This window comes from Drosophila simulans, chromosome 3R (genome assembly GCF_016746395.2).
Source record: "Drosophila simulans strain w501 chromosome 3R, Prin_Dsim_3.1, whole genome shotgun sequence".
Lineage (NCBI taxonomy): Eukaryota > Metazoa > Arthropoda > Insecta > Diptera > Drosophilidae > Drosophila > Drosophila simulans.
In genome coordinates, this window is record NC_052523.2 from 27224727 (window position 1) to 27244533 (window position 19807).

Sequence of the window (19807 nt, forward strand, 5' to 3'; positions counted from 1 at the left end):
AATCAAAACTGATAATAGAGCACATTACAATCACACATTTCGCTCTTAAATGAACGCAGCTGCTTAAGAAAGTCCTCGAGCTGACATATGCAATCCAATGATTGTGATTTTCGGAGCATTTCCAACAACCTTATTTATCATTTCACTTTACTTGTTTCTGCGTGTGGCACTTGGGACTCTGTTCTCCTGCACTGCCACAACATTTCAATGCGCCCAACAAAGGCAATAAACATCAAATATCGGTTAGATACATCTTCATCAGACAACCGAACAGCAAAGCTGAGCGCCCGGGTAGCAGGAAAAAATCCGAAAAGCAACAGCAGACACAAACAAAAAGCGAAAACACACTGGCGGCCCGAGGATGGAGCCTCATGTGTGGCCAACTAGACGTATGCGTAATGTATGTAAATATATTTCAAGTGTTTTGCTTGTTTAGTATTACTTCCGGCGGAAGCGATTGATTGTGCTGCGTATCTGGATGGCAGAGGTATGTCTGATGTCTGCTGCCTCCCCCTCCTTCTTCCCGCCCCTTTGAGGGTTTGATTTCGCACAACAAATCAAATTGATTGCTTTTCGGATACATTTAAACGAAATGAAAATGCGCAATCGCTATTGGTTTCGCATATTTCAAATTTATCGACTCGAATCAAAGCTTGTGTCCCGTCTGGGAATGTAATTAAAGTCCAAGAGCTCCTTTTACGATTCGAAAGAGCCCAGTACGGCAACATGGCCAGATACACCAGACACTAGAGTGAAAATATTGATGTTTTTTTAAGAGCAGCCATAAACATAAATACTAATCGGTTACTGTTTTCCCTTCAATCGCAGTATGGCTTCGTTAACTACGCCTTGGAGCTGCTGGTGCTGAAGCATTTCGGGGAGGAGATATGGGAGAAGATCAAGTAAGTAGCGTTCAAGTGCCAAGTCAATAGTTACACAAACTCATTAGCAAACGACAATTAAATGGTGAGCCGGCATAAGAAACCCAATGAGAAACCCTGGCATATATTCTCATATTACCCAATATATCCTGCGATTCATTTCAAGGCTGTGTGCCCCCACAAACATATTAACAGCCACGCACTTAATTAATAACTAAAATACATAAATCCCCCACATTTGTCTGCCACGTACCGCAATTAACTAATTATCCATTTTTCACATCGGACATGGCCGTTCAGTCGTTGGGCGTGGCCCGCCCACACAGCCGTAGTGAGATATACATAAATTAATCGAGGCCGCTTGTTGTTGGTGGCGCATAAACAAGCAGGACACGCGTCGCATTAATGCGTACACGGATTTCCCAGGCTCAGAGATCCACGGGCTCCAGCCTGCGAGTGCAGCCAATCTCTACACTCCTCGAACTGCGGATAGAGAACTCTTTTTAGAAATACTTTTCACATTCTAAGGATTCAAACTCAATTAATTTTAAGGTATCAATGATATGAGTTAAGTTAAGTTAAAATCGGAATGGGTTAATGTTTTCCCTTGTTCGTCAGTGTATTCAGTTAGCGGAAATCAACGCCCCGAAAAGGCCACGCGCCTTTGGCAAGTGTGTGGGTGAGTTTATGGGAGCGTTAGTGTGACTACAGGCTATGTGGTATATGCGATTCGCATTTATCTTAATTAAGTTATTGATATTGCTACATGGCTGCGCGGGTGAGCCTGAGTCATAGACCAAGGGAGTAGTCCTCTACTAATTGGCCGTGATTTATGATTTCTGATTGCTTAACCGCAAGTCACTTGCCATTTGTATTGGCCACGTTCACAAATTGCTAATGAATTGAGGCAGTCAAGGGGCGAATCGCATCGGGTGTCGGCATCCTGGCCCAGACAACCCTTTAATTATGGCGAAGAAGAGGGAAACATGGCGAACTTTTCTCATTAGAAGGGTCTGCTCCAAAGGAAAAGGTAACAATAGCAACGTTCGCAGGACACTGTCATCTGGCTCCAACTTTGATGTTATAAGCAAGAGTTAATTCAATTAATTATGGCATTTAAGACAGCTATAAATGGGTTGATATTTTAGAAGTCTTGCGACATGGGCACTACAAAATTTTGGAATTCAAATAGAAATGAAAGAATATTTTAATATATATGTTTGGCTGCTGTCTCTTAATTTCTCTCGGTGCACTGGCGGCCCTTCAATTTAAATGCCTGCCAATGGGGTCGGCATTGACATGACTTTAATTACATTGCAGTTAGTTGGCAGCCACAGTCGTAGACATAGTCGCAGAGCCTAGGGAAATAGCTGCAGCGAGAATCAAACTCATTATACAGCACTTGAGGCGCCAAGACAAAGACGGGGTCTCAAGTCCTGCGCCTTATGTCTTATGTCCTACGTCCTGTGGCCTCAGCCCGGGGCCACAGTCTCTCTGCTCTCTCAGTCCCCATTCCTCAGATGGGCCACATCGTTTGTCGCCGTCCTCGCACTTGAAGGCATTGTCAAAGCGATCATTAAAGCGGGGAAAAAGAATAGAAAAGCCGAGGCCACAATGGGAACGGGGCCCTGGGGAGGGGTTCGTCTGGTTCTGCCCGCCTTGGCATCGTGGCATTGGCATTGGCATTTGCCTTGATTGACACCCAGCTGACCGCATTGATAGATAGATAGTTGGTAGTCAGTAGTCGGTCTACCTCGTTGTCAGCCCATTGCTGATTGCTTTTAAAGCCTCTTCGCAGGACCTTAAAGCCAGCTCCTGTTCCGCAGCCTCGCCGGTCGTGTTTGCGCTCACTTAATCAGAATCAGTGCGTTAAGTGCTTTATGCTACTTGGTCCCGAAGCATAATTGCAGCACATCAATCTGCAAATGGGTCTCATTAATTTGCCCAAACAAGATGCTCGACGAAAGGGGAAACGGAGCCGACTCTCAGTTTAAAGCAAAGATGAAACCAAACAGATAACTTAAGGCTTCTGCAGCTAAACACAGCACGGCAAAAAATATGTACTGCATTCGCTTTCAAATTATATCTCATTGTTAAAACATCACAAATAATCAGATTATTATTCAGTTTTTCTGAATTATCCCATTATATAGTATTAGCTTCAATTCAATGTAAGGAATAGTAGATCATTTTGAATCCAAATTGATTATTGAGGCTTTTCCTCGGAGTGGCTGTAGTGCCAGTTGTTCAACTAATACACTCACAGCAACCAGTCGACCAGTCGCGTTATTGTTGTTTTTCCTGCCTCAGCTTTTCATCTGCTGCTGTTGCAAAAGTCCTGTTATTGTTATCCTGCTGCCGACGTGCGTGTTTGTGGCACTTTAGACAAAAATCGATTTGCCTATAAAATGCTTTACAGCAACGACCACAATGCGGCCGCAGGCGAGAGCTGAGGTTGGAGCTGCTCGGCTGCGATGGAATTGGATTTGCCCTTTGTGCGAGTGTGTCAATATGTCAGTCAACTCCATATACACCCTATGGTTATGTGGCCATATGGTTGGAGCTGTCATATGAGCCGCAGCTGCCGGTCACTCGCCAATTCACGCTAATGGGTTCCGATGCCTCGACCTCATCCTTTTTGCCTGATTTAATGCGTGTGGAATGATATCACTAATTTAGTTAAGTGTCCAGAGCTTTTAGCTGCTCGAAATCTTATGCCATTTACATGGCGCCCAAGAGGGGCAGGTGAATATCAAGCCTAGAGTTTGATAAATGGCTAGAAAACTTGCTCGAGCACGTCAGCGCCGACTTGTCATATTAAATGTAAATTTAAGGCATTTCTGAGGCCAACACGTGCCATTGCCGCTTACCGAACATTTTTGCGACCTATTAGCTTTGCTGCGGAGAAGGAGTTGAGTTCAAGGGGAGATTCTCGCTGACAAATACTGAAAATCCATCAATCTTCATTGCGCTTCACTGGAATTTCCATCAACTGCGCTGCGGCGGTGGAGAAGCAATCAGCCAGCATTTTGTCAAGCATCCTGCTAAGGACACTCGTTTGATTGCAGGCATTTGCGAATCCTTTGCCATTAAAAGCGCATTTGTACACTCACATCGTGGTATCTGTGCAAAAGTATTTATATACGGCTTTGATACGCGCTCAGCTTATTTTTTGGTTACTTCGGGCCATTAGTCGCCCACACTCCCACACTCCCCCACTCACCCAATGACCTGACTTTTTTGGCCATGTCGTCTTTTTTTTTAGATATTCATAGGAACATTCGCACACACACGCCCGCAGCATTACGTCTTTTTCCCTGCTGTTTGCCACACTCACATTGCTTTACACACCCCCTCGAACACACGAAAATCGATCGCATTTTCATGGCAGACATTATGGAAATTCGAGTCGATTCTCGAGTGTGTGTATCTGGGCTGGGGTTGGGAAAATGCCATTTTGAGGCTTGTAACGAGTTGAGGGTTGCCCGTGCCCGTGCCCGTGCCGGTGCTAATGCGTCAAAAATGTGCGTTGGCCTGGCCAAAAAAAGTTCTCAGCCAAGCTCAAACTCCGCAACTTTTTAGCTGACAGCTGGTAACATTTGGGGAATGCAAACTGTGCCGCCGGCAGCTCCAAAAACTCAAACACGAAAACAACCATCGGGCGAACACAAGAGAAGCACCTGTTTCACCAGTGCTGTCGGCGCCTAGCTTAAATCAGAAAAGAAACAAGTCAGCAAAATATTTAGAAACAACAATAGTTTTAAAAACAAACAAATAAGATACATAGTATGTTTTAAGCATGCAATTTTCGCTAACATATATTAATAGTGGATAAATGCCACGCTAACAACTAAAACACGTCTAAAGAAAAACGCACTTTATAGAAGTTTCTGTTTTCCAATTTTATCCGCCGTTAAAGTTTAAATCGCAAAGTCACTATGGAGTCGTTCGAAAAATCGCAGCACTGATGGTTTCACCCTTCTCCTCTGCCAGGTGAAGTTCCGCCCCAACTTTTTGCATTTACAATATTTTCATATTGCTGCTCCAACTGTCGTCGCCATTTTGTCAACTGTTTTCAGCGCGCAGAAAATATTGTTACGCTTTATTGACTTCCATGATGCGGGCAAGCTGCTCCATGACAGTTGCAGCCACGCCCCCTCGCAGGAGCATCCTGTTCCGCCCCTGGCCAGGACATTTGACACGTTTTCGCACTTATCGCCGAGATTACTTTTTGCTTTGATTGCATTTCTTTTGGCTGGCGTCGCGACTCCTTTGCTTCATTTATTGTCTGTTTGATTGCTTCATATTTTTGGCCAAAACCTGGAATCCTGGCATCCACTACAATCCCCCGGTTTATTGTTGAAAGTTTCCCGTTGGCGTTTTATGTGCTCTCCACTTTTATCGCTTTATGAATTATGCGTCGCGTGCGTGCGGCCCAAAGTTGGTGGCGTTGCGCATACGCAATGTTGGACCTGCCGCCTTCAATTCGCTGGCACTCAAGTATTATCGCCATTAATGGCTTGTCAATAGGGCCAATGACTTGGCCGAGTGTCCTTTCGTGTGTTAAAGTCAAATGGTGTGCAATAATCTAAATAAGACCGAGTCCAAGGAGGCTAATTATAGTCAAGACAACGGGGCAGCCACTTGATAACGATTATGTCAAGCCATTAAGCAGGCAAAAGCAAAAGGAATAGCCATTATTAAGCGACTCACTGGGCGGATATTTAAGTAAGGAGAAGTAAGGCGGTATTGGCTATCAAAAATGTCATTTACATAACACGAAACCTTATACTACGACACTTTAATTCATTTTTAATGAAGAGAAAAGGATATCAATCGATAGACCATTTGTGTAATATGATATACCCGAATATTCAATACAAAGTTTACTACTAATTATTCTGCCAGGATTGGTTGCATTAAAAAAATTTAAATAATTGTAGCTATATTTTTTACTATCTACGTACTTTTGACTCAAGAAGCTGTGTTCGTTCCAGAACTTCTTATCAAAAGTTCAATTACACGGTAAAAGTAAATATTTGTTTTCCGACCGCTTGGGTACACAGGTTTGGTGTTTCCGCGGGCCCTTTCCTCATGTCTCCAGCAAAGGTCCTCATTGGTCTTTCACGGAGGGTTGAACTGACTCGAGTTCACTTGACGGATCCAACTAATTACGTATTCCATGGCTTTGGCGAAAACCAAACGCCAACGAAAATTCCATTAATTTGTAATAATAATTCCACGATACAGTAGTCATTAATTATGTAAACTGCTGGCTGACTGCTGGACATTTTTAATTAAATGCGGCAGTCGAAATATGTTTGCCAACTGGGCGCCAACTGGGCGCATACGCAATGTCTAGTTAGTAGTGTTGCAACAGCCTGGGCTCTAAAGGATAATTAAATAACCCGCCAGCCAGTGGAAGGAGTGACTGGGCACGTATTTCGCGCTCAAATGCATCGCTGAAATTTTTATTTATTGCATTTTGCGAATTGCGACACGCGCGCTAGTTTTGAGAGATCCTTTGGGGCCGAGGGCAGGACACGTCGCTTAAAAGCAATTTATTTTCCCCTTATGAGAGGGTCAGCTGCTGGTTGAAACGCTTTGCCACCGTCCGCTTTTCGCAAGCTCGTGTGTGTGTGTGTTTTTAATAAAACTAAAAACCGCACAAGACTCTCCCTGAGCGCATTTGTAACATTTCGAAATTGCATTTGGGCTGCTTCCCGGGCGAAATCTGCATATTGAAATCGTGTCCTCTCCAAAGGCAGCAGGCATTTTTCATTTGTTGCTGTTACTTCCGGCCGAGATTTGCCAACGTCGATGATGCCAAAGGGCAATGCGTCCCGCCCATTTGCATTTTACAGCAAAACAAGACATTTCCCGGAGCAACTGCTCTGCATCTGCTCTGCATCAGGATGAGCAGCAGAAACATCGTCCTCTAAGCCGGAAGTGTTGCCATGTGCCGCCTCCTAGATTTGCGCCGTTTTGTTGGCCTTGCGAGGCTGCAGCTTTGAGTGGAGCTCTGGCCGGCGGCCATCATTAGGACTAAAGTTCTGTAGGATTGTAGGACTGTAGGACTGAGGGGCAGAGCCAACAGAGCAAATTTGCAGCATAGAAATGGTTCCGGATAGGCGGCCATTGCAAATTGTGTTAGGATGCGAGTTGGCAACTGCCAGTGGAAATATAAATCTAATTTCCCTCTCGATTCGATTGGAAATCCATTTTTCAGCATTGTATCGAGTGCATGAAATTGTTCTGACGGCTGACGTCACACGAAGGGTATTTTACTAAATACTATTTGACTTTAGTTAACTTTTAGCAAATACACTTTAGGTGGCAGAATCTTTCCAAAAAAATGATTTATCGATTTACCCTTCTCATGAGAACTAACGACTAAAAAAGGATCACTTTATCAGTATTTTGGTAAAAACAAGGCAAAAAATCGTCAAAATTTGGAAAGTCGTACAGTTTTAAGCTCCTACTGATTTTCCTAATTAACTGGTCCTTAAATCTTGAAACTTTTATTTTTTGTCACTTTTCGAAAATATTGATGATGTAACCCCTTATCAAAAAATCGTTAATTGGCCAAAAAAAAATTTTTTTTCAACAAGCCAAAAGTTATAAAAGTTGAATGTTTAGGTTATAAGCTGCATAAAAAAGGGAACACCAAACTCAAAAACCATTTTTTAAGCAAGCTTTGTTTTATTTCGTTTATAATAGAAATCACCCCGCTCATTCAATTGAAATAAGCACACTTAAATAATTCCGTACGAACACATTGGTCTTAAGTCCCCTTACACTCTCTCATTACATCAAATATTTAAGCCCCATTTTTTCGCTGCATACGTAAATATCAGCTCTGCATACAATAACGTTAATTTACCCTTAATTCCGCCTTAGGTCAGCTTTAAAAACTAATTGTGTTAAGGGCGGCTTAATTCTTTGCTTTCCCCTGCGAAGACCAAACCCGAATCGGGAAATGGGAAATCCAGGCGCAGTGGGGCGGCTTCGACCGCAAATTCCGCAGAGAGAGATGGGCGCGATGTAGTGGGATTGTTCGGCATTTATCAGGGCTTTTCTTTTGGCGGCATCGACAGTTGCTAATGATGTCCTAATTTCGAGATGTCACAGTGCATGCGTAGAGATAAAAAGTAAATGGAAATGGCCGAGGGCCAGGGCGAGTCAATCGATGGCGGGCGGTAATAAATGACCACGAAAAAGACAAAAACGAGAATGCTGCCCGATTGGGCCTGCATATGGACAGATATTAATGGTCCTCGCCAAAAGTGCGATTCATTCGATTTTCCGATCATCGTGGCTGCTTCTTTCTCCCTTTTCTGATTTTTTGGTCACTAGGTGTGCGACACACACTTCAAGCTGCATTAAAAGTTAATCATACGCCCCGTGGCCGCCGTCGCAGCTTAACGATGGTAAAAATGCTAATCCCCGGGAAAATCGACTTGGCGAAGCCAATGCCAATGGCACTGGCCGTGACAATGATGCTGGCGATGATGATGATGATGAGATCCTTCATCCTTCATCATTAACAACGTACATCACGTCTGCATGTGAATTGCTTGGCAGCGGTTTAACGCTAATCGCATACAAATACACACGAGACAGCAGACAGGATACACCCATAGTCACCAAAGTGGCAAAGTGGGAGCACCAGGGTGGATCTTCCGGTACCAGTAAAACTAGGGAATTGGCTTCCACTGCCTTCTTCCTGATTTGAATAACACGCCTCAGGGATTACCACAAACACACAGAGTCCTAGGCACACAGAAAAAAACACACCGAAATGGGTCATCAAATGGTTGTATGAACAACAAGCATATCGGAATGGGGCTCTTTAAGGACATAAAATTCGACGAAAAAAACCCTTTAGATAAGATAAATTTACATAAATATATGTTATTATGATAATTTTCATAATATTGTTTAAAAAATATTTAAGCAAGACTCAATTTTGATATTTTTTGTAGTTTAATTTATGACCCAGCATAACCTAAGGCAAATACAATTTTGTACTTAATCGTTACATAGTCGCCAGTTTAGATGCTTGGCCTAGTTTCCACTGGAATCGCTGTAATTTCGATGTTAATTTCCCGCCTCTGGCATTCGATTAAAGCGATGCTCTTGGCTAATTCGACTTGACCCTGGCACAACTTGGCTGCATCCTGTATGTGCGGGTGTGTGTGTGTTTGTGCACAATAAAACATGTGACTCACTTGAGTTATGTGCCACATTAACTTGCCCGAGTCTTAAGTGGCTTTTAACCTTATTTCGTTTCCGTTTCTGCGCTGCACTGGCTGTGGTTCTTTTATTTTTATTTTGGTTCTTTGCAGCTACTTGGAAAATTCCAAATGCAAGTTGGCCCATCTAAAGCTGACTGTGGCATACTCTATTCCGAAAAGTGCAGGCATTTAGCTGGCATCATTTAGCCAAGCCAGGCTTATTACGGTATAGAATCCTTCTCACCTCGCTGCAAGGCCGAATTGGATGAGTTTCTTAGACTTCTCTCCATTTTCTCTTTGGCTAAGTGCCTGCCAAGAAAATGCACTAATGTCGGCTAGTTTAAGTTCGTTCATATGTGTGTAAAACATTTCAATGGGCGAATACATAACTGCAGACAAACAGTGGAGGTAAAAATACTAGGACATAGGTTGTGTCTTATTTAAAAATGGTAAATAATAAAGGAATCCGCTCCCAATTAACTAATTTGTACGGAATGAACCAATCTATTTTTCATTTTCGTCCTATATTTATGGACTCTGCTGTCCGGCGGTTGCATGTGCAGCCCACATTCGCATCCAAACTTCTGCGGTGCACGTCAGAAACAGCTGCGGGCTGATTTGTTAAGTCGAAGATGGCGAAACGAGGAACCACAATTAGACGCGGGCTCATCTTCTCGTAACGAACTCATTAGGAATTCCTCACCCGACCGCACGCAAAGTCATCCTCAGACTCGAATTAGCTGATTGATTATGGATTTTACTCACTTTGCGGTTTGCCGCGAGGCCCACACTCCAGCGCAGGCTAAGCCAACTTAAAGTTTCAGCTGCCAAAAGTCAACAAGTAGTTCATAATAAAGCGATTTAATGCCCTGCCATAAAAAGTGAGAGTCATGTGAGGAATTGCGAGGAAAAGTGGGAAATGCGGGGCGGAAAAGCGCGAAACGGGAGTTAGAGAGCGTGTCAGTGACGCGTGAATTCCTCGGGTTGAGCATTCTGGCCGGGGACTTTTCATCCACATCCCATCCACACAGAGCAGCGCAGAACGTGGGCTGCGAATGGCTCTGCGATTGGCATATTAAATAATAATATTTACGCGCGAGAGCCACCAAAACCAAAGCAGTGGCCTGCTGGGGGATGTGTACACAGGATATCCACACAGTATATATAAACTTTCGATGCTGAAAAGGCAATGCGCGTGAAACTTAAACCAACAATCGCGAGGCAAAACAAAAGCACTTGGGCGTTGGCCTAAGCTACTTAGGCGCGAAATGTTTTCGTATTTCTTAGGCGCGCTTCTTCGGCTCCTTGGCCGTTTTCGCAGATTAAGCCACTTAGTTTCGGCCGCCTGTCGTTGTCACTGAGTAAACAATATTTAAATGAGTTTAAAGGGGCTGCGTTGCCCAGCGGAAATTGAATTTGTAATGAAAGCGGCGGGAGACGCGGCCACTAAGTGTCGCCTTGCATTTGCCAGGCCAACGCGGCGTATACGCAATATCCAGGAAAAGAAGGAAGAACATGGCTCCATAAATTGCCGTCGTGTGTGCGTAATTAATTTTTACAGCTCGTATTAATTGACGCTTATGCTGCCGCAAATGTGCTAAATTTAATGGCAAACTTTTTTTCTTGGTGTGCGTGTGTGTGTGTGACCGAGGATTTAATGACAAATTGCATTAGGAGAGAAGAACGAAAAAACGTGCCCGAATCCAATGGACTAATTCTGCTTTCTCCACGCACATTAACTTTTTCAATTAAGTTGTCGATCAAAAGGCGAATCTGCGAAACACACACACACCGACAGCTTACACACACTCGCCGACGCCAGACACGCACATTTAAATCAATAAAAATCAATCATACGCAGTGCTGGGCGGCAGGTAAGCTGGGCCAAAACGTGCAGCATAATTTAATTTACGGCACAAAATGCTGCCTAGCTGGCACAATAAAAATGATAGACATTTTGCCGCTGGAGTGTTGACTTTATGAAATTATATTGCGCACAGATAGAAGCATTAGGCGAAAGTAACCAGCTGCAGATGATGGTAAAAGCATCTCACCTCAGCTCAACTGAGCAATTAAATGGAACCAGAATTTATGAAACGAGTGAGCTGCAATCTTCACTTCCAGTTCACTGGCCATTTAAAGGACTTTAAGTAGCGTAGTCGTAATATTTATGCATGCACTCGCCATAAATCTTGGTTTAATTTCGAGCTTCCCTCACTCAACCGCATGCCATATATTTTATAGAATAATAAATTGCATGACGAAAATCAATTTCCATTTTGGTGTGTAATATGCAGAAACTTCCTTGGTTTTGGCTCGAAAGCTCTTTTTCAGGTTCCTGTTTCCCATTCAATGTCCGCTGGCAGTTCAGGAAATTAAAAATCAGCTTCCACAATAAAATAAGTACGTGTGTGGGCGTGTGAGAAGCTGCAATATTAAACGTTTTCTATTGCAACAACTCAATCTTAGCAGGGGTGCAAGTACTTCTCGCATTTCAGCGACAGCTGCTGACACATTCTGCAATCCAACAGCATTTCGCATTTGAAATGAGCAATAATGAAATACCGCATTTCGCCTTCGCTCACCTGCGATGCCTCGCCCACTTTGTCGCGACAAATCAGAAGTTTTGCGTAGGGAAAATGGAAAAACTTTCTCACGTACAAAATCTACTTTCCTATTACGTTTTTTCCTCCAACTCAACCCACCTCCCACACGATTTTCATGTTCGATTCTGCAAGGTTGGCGTTTTTCCCGACTTTCTCCGGGTTACTTTCACTGTGCCGGCACGTTGTATTCAATTTGTTTTGGTAACAGCTTGGCGCAAGTTCTATTAAATAATAAAGTCGATTTGCACGATGTTCACAAAGGCAAATGGCAGCGGGTTTTTCTGTTTCTGTATTATTGTTATTCGATGCAAATAGCGGCCAAGTTTCTACGAAGAATATAAAATACTTACCCAAAAGCCAGCTAAGTTTTGAGAGAAACTTAAAGGATTTTGGTGCTTAAAATTGACTTTACAATCCGCATTATGCTTTATCTCAAAGCAGAAAAGAAAGAGGAGCTACACACACTGCATGCAGATGTGTTTAAACTGCTTCCTCTGATGACCATCAAACAGGAAGTGCCTGCTCTGCTTTACGTTTAAGAACTGCTTGCTCTATTAACTTAAAAATAACCTATCCTACAGAGATAAACATGTTCTTTTCGGCATAATTGAATTATCCAAACTACTTTCTTAGGCCAAAGCAATTATTCCCAGAAAAGTTATATGAAAATATGACAGTTTTTCTTAAACTTACTCAAACTGAGGCTGTCCAATTCACTTTTGATAAAATTTCATCAAAAACCCAAAAAAAGCACAAGGCAACGCATTTGGAAAATCCTTTAGCGTGAAAAGGAAAGCTGAAACCCTCGCCCCATTTTAAGGCTGACCAAAATTTCTCATTTGAAGGGCTTTATTCCGTCTTCATTGCTTAATTAAAAACATAAATATGAAAAAGCATATAAAGTGACCGCCATATGGGCAGCTGCCCGCCAAAAACACACAGACAGACACACACACACACACACAGGGTGGAGGAATGCCAGCCACTCACTCATAAATTCACGAGCACAGAAGCAATTTAATTAAAATTAATGTATTTGCCACTCTCTTTTTTTCCGTCTGTGTGGAAAACCCTTCTCTGCCATTTCACATTTTGCGGTTTCGCCCGACTCGATTTTGATGGCTGCTTATTTTTGGCTCGGCTCGGAATTCAGGAAAAAGGCCATGGTCAGCATGGAGGGACAGTTTCTGGTGCGACAAATTTACGACGATGAAATAACATACAATCTAATTGGAGCAGCTGTCGAGATACTCAGTAAGTAGTTAGCTGTTGCCATTTGGTTATGCAAGCATATGTGGGTCATAAAGTACTGACTTACAACTGTCCTTGAAGATATTCCCGCAGATGACATCCTGGAGCTGTTCGGCAAGACTTTCTTCGAGTTCTGTCAGGACTCGGGCTACGACAAGATACTGCAGGTCCTGGGAGCCACGCCGCGGGACTTCCTCCAGGTACTTTCGCCTTATTTACCCGATATATCTGAACGTTCACTTAATTGAAGGCCATTTCACACTCATACGCCATGCATCTGCGGCACAATTGCATTGGCCAATCGACTTTTAAGTCATTTTTCATGCTGCTCCCTTGGCAGTTTCTCGGTTTCGGTCTCGGTCGAGACTCGAGTTCGACATTCGCCATCATTGATAAGCATTAAGTATTTTGCTTGAGCGCACACATCGCCACTCAAACCCGAACCGTAACCCATTTCCCTTGGCGTCTTTTGTTGCACTCACATTCGATTTATTTTCAATTTTCCACATTTTTCACCGCAAATGCTTCTCGAATCCTTTGTCATAATGAAAAATGAAATTGAATTTTTTCGTCTGCACCACCGCAACATCAACAACAACAATGCCACACGGAGAACAAATGCCACGAATGCGGGCCATCAATTCACTTTGAATTCCGTGGACAGCATGATTTTTATCAATACTGAAAAGATATCGATTGACCTTTTATATAATTTCTAAAACAAGTTTCTTGCTTGGAACCCAATATTTATTTTTGTTTTTTCACTTAGCTAAGCTAAGAAAAATGTAACTCTATCTGAATTATCCACTCTTCTTTTTCTCGCTGTGCAACAATCAGAATCTGGACGCCCTGCACGACCACCTGGGCACCCTGTACCCTGGAATGCGGGCTCCCTCCTTCCGCTGCACGGAGAAGGATGGCGAGCTGCTCCTCCATTACTACTCTGAACGGCCTGGCCTCGAGCACATAGTCATCGGCATCGTCAAGGTGAGATACGACTATATACGAGTATATGTGCCCAGTCACAGTCCCATTCCCATTCCCGATTCCCGATTCCCTGTGGGAGACCCATTGACGCCTCCGCTTCGCTTATATCTTATATCTCTCGCTCACAGGCCGTTGCATCCAAGCTGCACGGCGTCGAGGTGGAAATCGACATTGTCAAGCGCAAGGGAGAGCCCATCGACGAGGCCGAAAAGGAGCGGGCCATCGCCCGGGAGAATCAACAACTGCTGGAGGACGCGGTGGCCACGACGACGACGGGATCGGCAACGGTTGTCCTGGCTCCTTCGACGGATGCCGAGCGAAACAATAATCACAATGGCAGCAATGGCAGCAACAATAATGGAATGGCCAACAACGGCAACACCGTCAACGTGAATAACAACAACGATGGCCAACAGATTGCCAGCGAGACAGGTAACATAAAGGCAAAGGCTCGGAAGAGTAAATAATGCAAAAAACAGTCGCCACGATTAACATATTGCGGAATTCACAGAGCTGGCTGGCATGACAATAAATGTAAACTGTATTGACTGGCCGGGCCTTATTTATTCATTTCATTGTATAATAACGAGGAAACTTTGTGACATTGCTCTGATTTTTATAAAACTGGCTGACTTCGTTTGGCTTTTATGGCTAAATGTACTATTTACCAGCTAACAACGGTTTATGTTGAATAAAATGCAATTATTTCGTATGCAATTAGTAACGAAAAACTGTCAGATACTGTTAGCCCGCCGAAATTGTATTTTCTGAACTACTGGACTCATCGAACTATATATATTTATTTATTTATATATTGCTGCCAAACTTTTGCAGATCCCTCCATTGCGCTTAGCACGTGTCCTATCGCCCAGGACAGCTTCGATTGCGACGGGGACAAGGAGCAGAAGTGTTTGCGACTGCTGAAGAACAAGAGTGACGACATCGAGCGCTACGACCACGTGCAGTTCCTGATACGGGAGATCAACGTGGCCGCCAAGTCGCAGGTGGATGCCAAAAAGGACGAGGTCGCCGACGACATGGAGTTCCTCTGCGAAGGTGAGTGTTCACCTACTCAGGCTAATTGCCTGGCTAATCCGGACGCAAATGCTGACCCCTCCTCCTCGTCACACAGCTCCACTCATATCGCCCGCCACTTTCTGCAAGGTGTTCCCCTTCCACCTGATGTTCGATAGGCAAATGAAAATCGTTCAGGCCGGCAAGGCTGTGTCTCGAGTAATTCCCAGGTGAGTCCTTGCTAACGGTTTACAGAACGCCATTTACTTATGAGCCATTGTTTGCGATTAGTGGCCATTAGCTGGATGGCGTTCGGATTTGCCCCAGCCCTTTCCCTTTTCCTCACACTGCAAAAAATTACTTTAAAACCTTAACCAAAGATGTTAGCATCTTAGTAATTTCTGCAGGGTCCTTATATGTGAATTATAAGTTTGGATCAAGGAATTTATGCTTTGTATTTCTCCCCGTGCACCCCTCAGAGTTGCCGAGGAGAACTGTTCCCTAATAGAGGTGGTGGAGGCCATCCGGCCGCACCTGCAGCTCAACTTCGAGAACATCCTGTCCCACATAAACACCATCTATGTCCTGCAGACACGTCAGGGGGCCATGAGCAGCCGGCACGAGCAGCGTTTTCTGAGACTGAAGGTGAGCAAGGGCCAACAAGCCATCAATGTGTCTGGCACGGTTATGAAAGTCCCATTCCAAAGGACCCTTACGCACAGCCGCCCCGTGGCATTAAACTTAATGCTCGGCCTGCCACAGAGTGCGGAATAAAAATCAATTTTATTGCAGTGGCTCACCCTCGGCACCCGAAAATAATCTGTTATTCTTTTGTACTCCTCAGGGGCAAATGATGTACATTCCGGAAACGGATCGGATACTGTTTCAATGCTATCCCAGTGTCATGAATCTGGACGATCTGACCAAGTAAGTACCAGTTAATGGGGATTACAACAGGGAGACAGGGATAAGTGCTCATATTGCACCAGTTTCTAGTGTATTTGAAATACGGTTTTAATTAAGGCAATAATCTTTTGGAAACACCAACCAATTTTTCCGCAAGGAAGGACTTTAAGTATCGTTCAACCATTTTAATAAAGCGGCAAATGTGTCTTAGCCTGATTCTAGAGGCACGACCATATTAAAGGTATTAGCTCTTAAATGAGGTATTGCTAGAAGATACCTTTATGGCATTAAACTCGCAGTCAAATTGAAACAAATGCTCCTTCAGCTGGCTGAATTTATGGGTGACATTAAAAGTGTTTCCTCTTGGCTTATTTTCTTCGCTCGGATTCTATTTGCTGCCTGGCGATTTCAAAAGTCTTAAGTAAAACAAAATGCGTGTCATTTTTCCATTTTACACCCACGTGCCACATCTTTGAACTCGCCGTTGAACGTGGAATGTGTCCTGTTTTTCAGAAAGGGACTCTACATCTCGGATGTGCCGCTGCACGACGCTGCCAGGGATTTGGTCCTGCTCTCCGAGAAGTTCGAGGCGGAGTACAAGCTCACCAAGAACCTGGAAATGCTCACCGACAAGCTGCAGCAGACCTTCCGCGATCTGGAGAGCGAGAAGCAGAAGACCGACAGGTAAATGACAAATGACAGCACCGACTCCTTAATGGCGCGCAATTCTCTCAGGCGCGAAATTGAAATTACTTTTCCATGTTTCTGCATTCTTTTCCTGCTGCTTCTTTCTGCTTCATCCTGGCTCATTCAGGCTGCTCTATTCGGTGCTGCCAAAGTCGGTGGCCAATGAGTTACGACATCAGCGTCCTGTGCCGCCCAAACGGTAAGAAAAAGTCAATTTACCCTATCCCTTTGGGAGGAAGTGCACAGAGAGAAAAACAAATGGTATTGAGACCAAATTACAGCTATACAACTTACAGTCCCATTACTTTTCTCTCTGTGCATCACTCTCATATGCTGGAAAATGCAAGCAATTTGCCATATTTGTGACCGTTTATTTATGAGACCACACTTCCTTTGCCATTCGACAGCTACGACTCCGTGACGCTGATGTTCTCCGGCATCGTGGGCTTTGGCCAATACTGTGCGGCCAACACGGATCCCGACGGGGCCATGAAAATCGTGAAAATGCTGAATGAGCTCTACACGGTCTTCGATGCTCTGACCGACTCCAAGCGAAACCTGAACGTGTACAAGGTGGGTCAGTCAGAGTTCAAATGCAAGTGGGCAGGGCTGGCCAACAGCCCCTGCAGTGGCCACTTAATTACACTTTTTACCTGACCACAAACACGATGCAATGCCGGCCCTTTTTTCGGGTCAGCTCTCAATTTGGTCCATCTAAAGGACTCATTGGCATGTCTGTGCTTTCAGGTGGAAACAGTTGGCGATAAGTACATGGCCGTTTCCGGACTGCCCGACCACTGCGAGGATCATGCCAAGTGCATGGCACGAGTGGCCCTCGATATGATGGACATGGCCAAGAACGTCAAAATGGGGTCCAATCCAGTGGTGAGTGTGGAATATAACAAATGCCGAATATTTATTATTCTGTTATTTTGGTGTATATAGTGAGGGAAAACTTCACCTTTAGAACTAGCACAAGTAAAACTCGCTAAATTTCCCGCAATTGTATTTGAGTCTCGGCTTCGCTTTTCATCAAATTTTAGCATATCCTGGCGTCTTTCCTTTTGTGCCATATTTTGTGCAGCCTTTGCCGAGCAACAAAAATGCATTCACAACTGACAACTTGTGCTCAAGTTGCTCAAGTGCCCGCGGATGAAAAGCGGGGTTGGGGCTGGTAAAATGCTGGGTTTTTCCAGGGGGCCGTCACTCTAATTGTGCGCATTGAAAGTAGTTGGAAAATTGTCTCGCGCGTGTTTTTGTTCGTTCGTGTGAGTATGCAACTTTCGCGCAATTTGTTGCTGAATGCGCCATTCGCCATTCGCAATTTTCCATTTGCCATTCGCCATTTTGAGCAACAGCAACTCAATGGCGCATAAATTTCAATGTCTATCCCCTCGCCCCTCGCAATCTCTTAACCCTCGACTGGCCGGATTGAGTGGCAAGTGCACGTAAAATATTAACAACTTGTGGCAGCAGGCAAGTGCGAAAAAAGTTCATTTAACAAAGTTTCCCATTCTATGCGCAAGGCGTGGGCGCCAAGTTTTGGATGGAAAACTGCGAAAATGGCTAAAATTAATTCAAAATTGATGACACACAATGTCAAAGGACGCGTCTTGTACCATGGTACATGGTCTCGGATCCTTGCCAGTGGCCACTTGACCGTCAACTGTCACCAGAGACGTTGAAACTTGGCCGAGGATGGTGACGAGGCCTCCTGCCTGCTGTTACTATCTTTTTTTCGGCTTAAACACTTTTGCTTTGAGTGCTCGGGCTTAAAATACACTGCACACATGCAGGGCCACAGATAAATGTAGATATGAAAGGGGGAAGCAGGGAGGGCGGTTCATCCACAGGACGAGGCGAGGACGAGTGTGAGGACGAGGATGCGGATGCCCCACTTGATGGCATCCTTCACAATTACAGCATTGTACGTGTGGACAATGCTTGTGGCTTGTCAGTCACTTTTTTTTTTTTTGCACATGTCTTGGCATCTGTATGTCTATTAGGGTGGCTCACAGCGAAAATGGAAACAAACTATATTGTTGGAATAACATTATGTAAATATTCTAAATATATTCTAAATATATAATCTAATTCAAAGAGAAAATATAAATTTTAATTACTTTATTTAGTAGATTAAATAAGCTGTAAATATAATTTCCGACTCACCCTAGTGTAGATATGTCGCAGGATCTGCGTGCGTGTGCCACATACCCACCCACACAAACTTAGCAACTCTTGCTTGGGCTCGTGTCACTTGGCTTTATTGTCAGAGTTGTTGTTTTTCTGTTGCTAAAATTCCATTACCTTATCGTCTTGCCGTTGGCTGTCCTCGTAAGGAAGTCTTCTTTTGGTCCTGGGATCATCCATCTGTTCCGCCCACCATAAGCCATAAGCCCCAACTAGTCTCCATTTCCATCTGGCCTCGCCGCAACTGCAGTCAAGTTTTTGTGGCTGTCAGTATTTCATATTTGACTGATTGCCTTTGGTAATGCAGGGGGAAACCCCTTTCATGCGGACGAAAAGGAAAAACGGGGAGGGGAATTCGAGAATCGAGTCAGCGTTTGATAGATCGCTCGAAATCCAATTAACAATCGCCACGGACGACTAATGGCAAAAACTAGGACACGACATCCGAGCCTGTTGCACTGCCCTTCCCCAGGACTCTCTGCGCCCCTTTTGCGCCCCACCCCCATCGAACCTCCCTCGCCGCCACTGGCGTCATTTTGCGCTTCATTAAATCCTGATAAAAAGCAGCAGCAGCAGAAGCTAGTCATTCCGCCCGGCACCTCCTCCTCCGTTTATGAAGCCAATTATACCGATGTTTTTCTTTATGCAAAAACTTTGCTTCCAGCCCTCTTTTCCCGCTTTTCCCGCCAGTTTTTCTCAACTCAACTCTTTGTTGGCTACTTCCTGTGCTTACAGTCCATAAATATTGATTCGGCTCTCAGCAAAAACTTTCTGCAGTTGCTATGTATTTTATACACTCGAGGGCGAAACCAGGAAAATCATTTTCCTCACTGCCATGCATCTTGGCTGATGGCTAAAAATAAACCAGCAATTTTCCAGAAAATAGTTCCGAACTAGAATGGACAATCCGTAATGTCCTTTAGCATTTTCTGGCAAGAAGTTTCCTTCTCTAATTGGAAAAAATTGCGAAAAAACTGTTTTTGTTTCCTGAATTATGTTGACATTTGAAGTATGGAACATATCATAATAAATAAAATAAAAGCATTGG

General features: G+C 44.0%; 1 protein-coding gene across 1 annotated transcript in view; it reads left to right on the top strand.

Annotated features, from left to right (window-relative positions):
- The window catches only part of LOC6730307 (guanylate cyclase soluble subunit beta-1), a 43575-nt gene that overhangs the window by 3178 nt on the left and 20590 nt on the right, over positions 1–19807 (top strand). Inside the window, exons 3-15 of the mRNA XM_016177882.3 lie at positions 829–902; positions 12878–12978; positions 13057–13175; positions 13813–13962; positions 14091–14394; positions 14797–15018; positions 15095–15206; positions 15456–15621; positions 15821–15903; positions 16396–16566; positions 16697–16768; positions 16977–17142; positions 17317–17454. Coding sequence (XP_016037068.1) covers positions 829–902; positions 12878–12978; positions 13057–13175; positions 13813–13962; positions 14091–14394; positions 14797–15018; positions 15095–15206; positions 15456–15621; positions 15821–15903; positions 16396–16566; positions 16697–16768; positions 16977–17142; positions 17317–17454 — 1878 coding nt within the window. The remainder of the gene's footprint in view (positions 1–828; positions 903–12877; positions 12979–13056; positions 13176–13812; positions 13963–14090; positions 14395–14796; positions 15019–15094; positions 15207–15455; positions 15622–15820; positions 15904–16395; positions 16567–16696; positions 16769–16976; positions 17143–17316; positions 17455–19807) is intronic.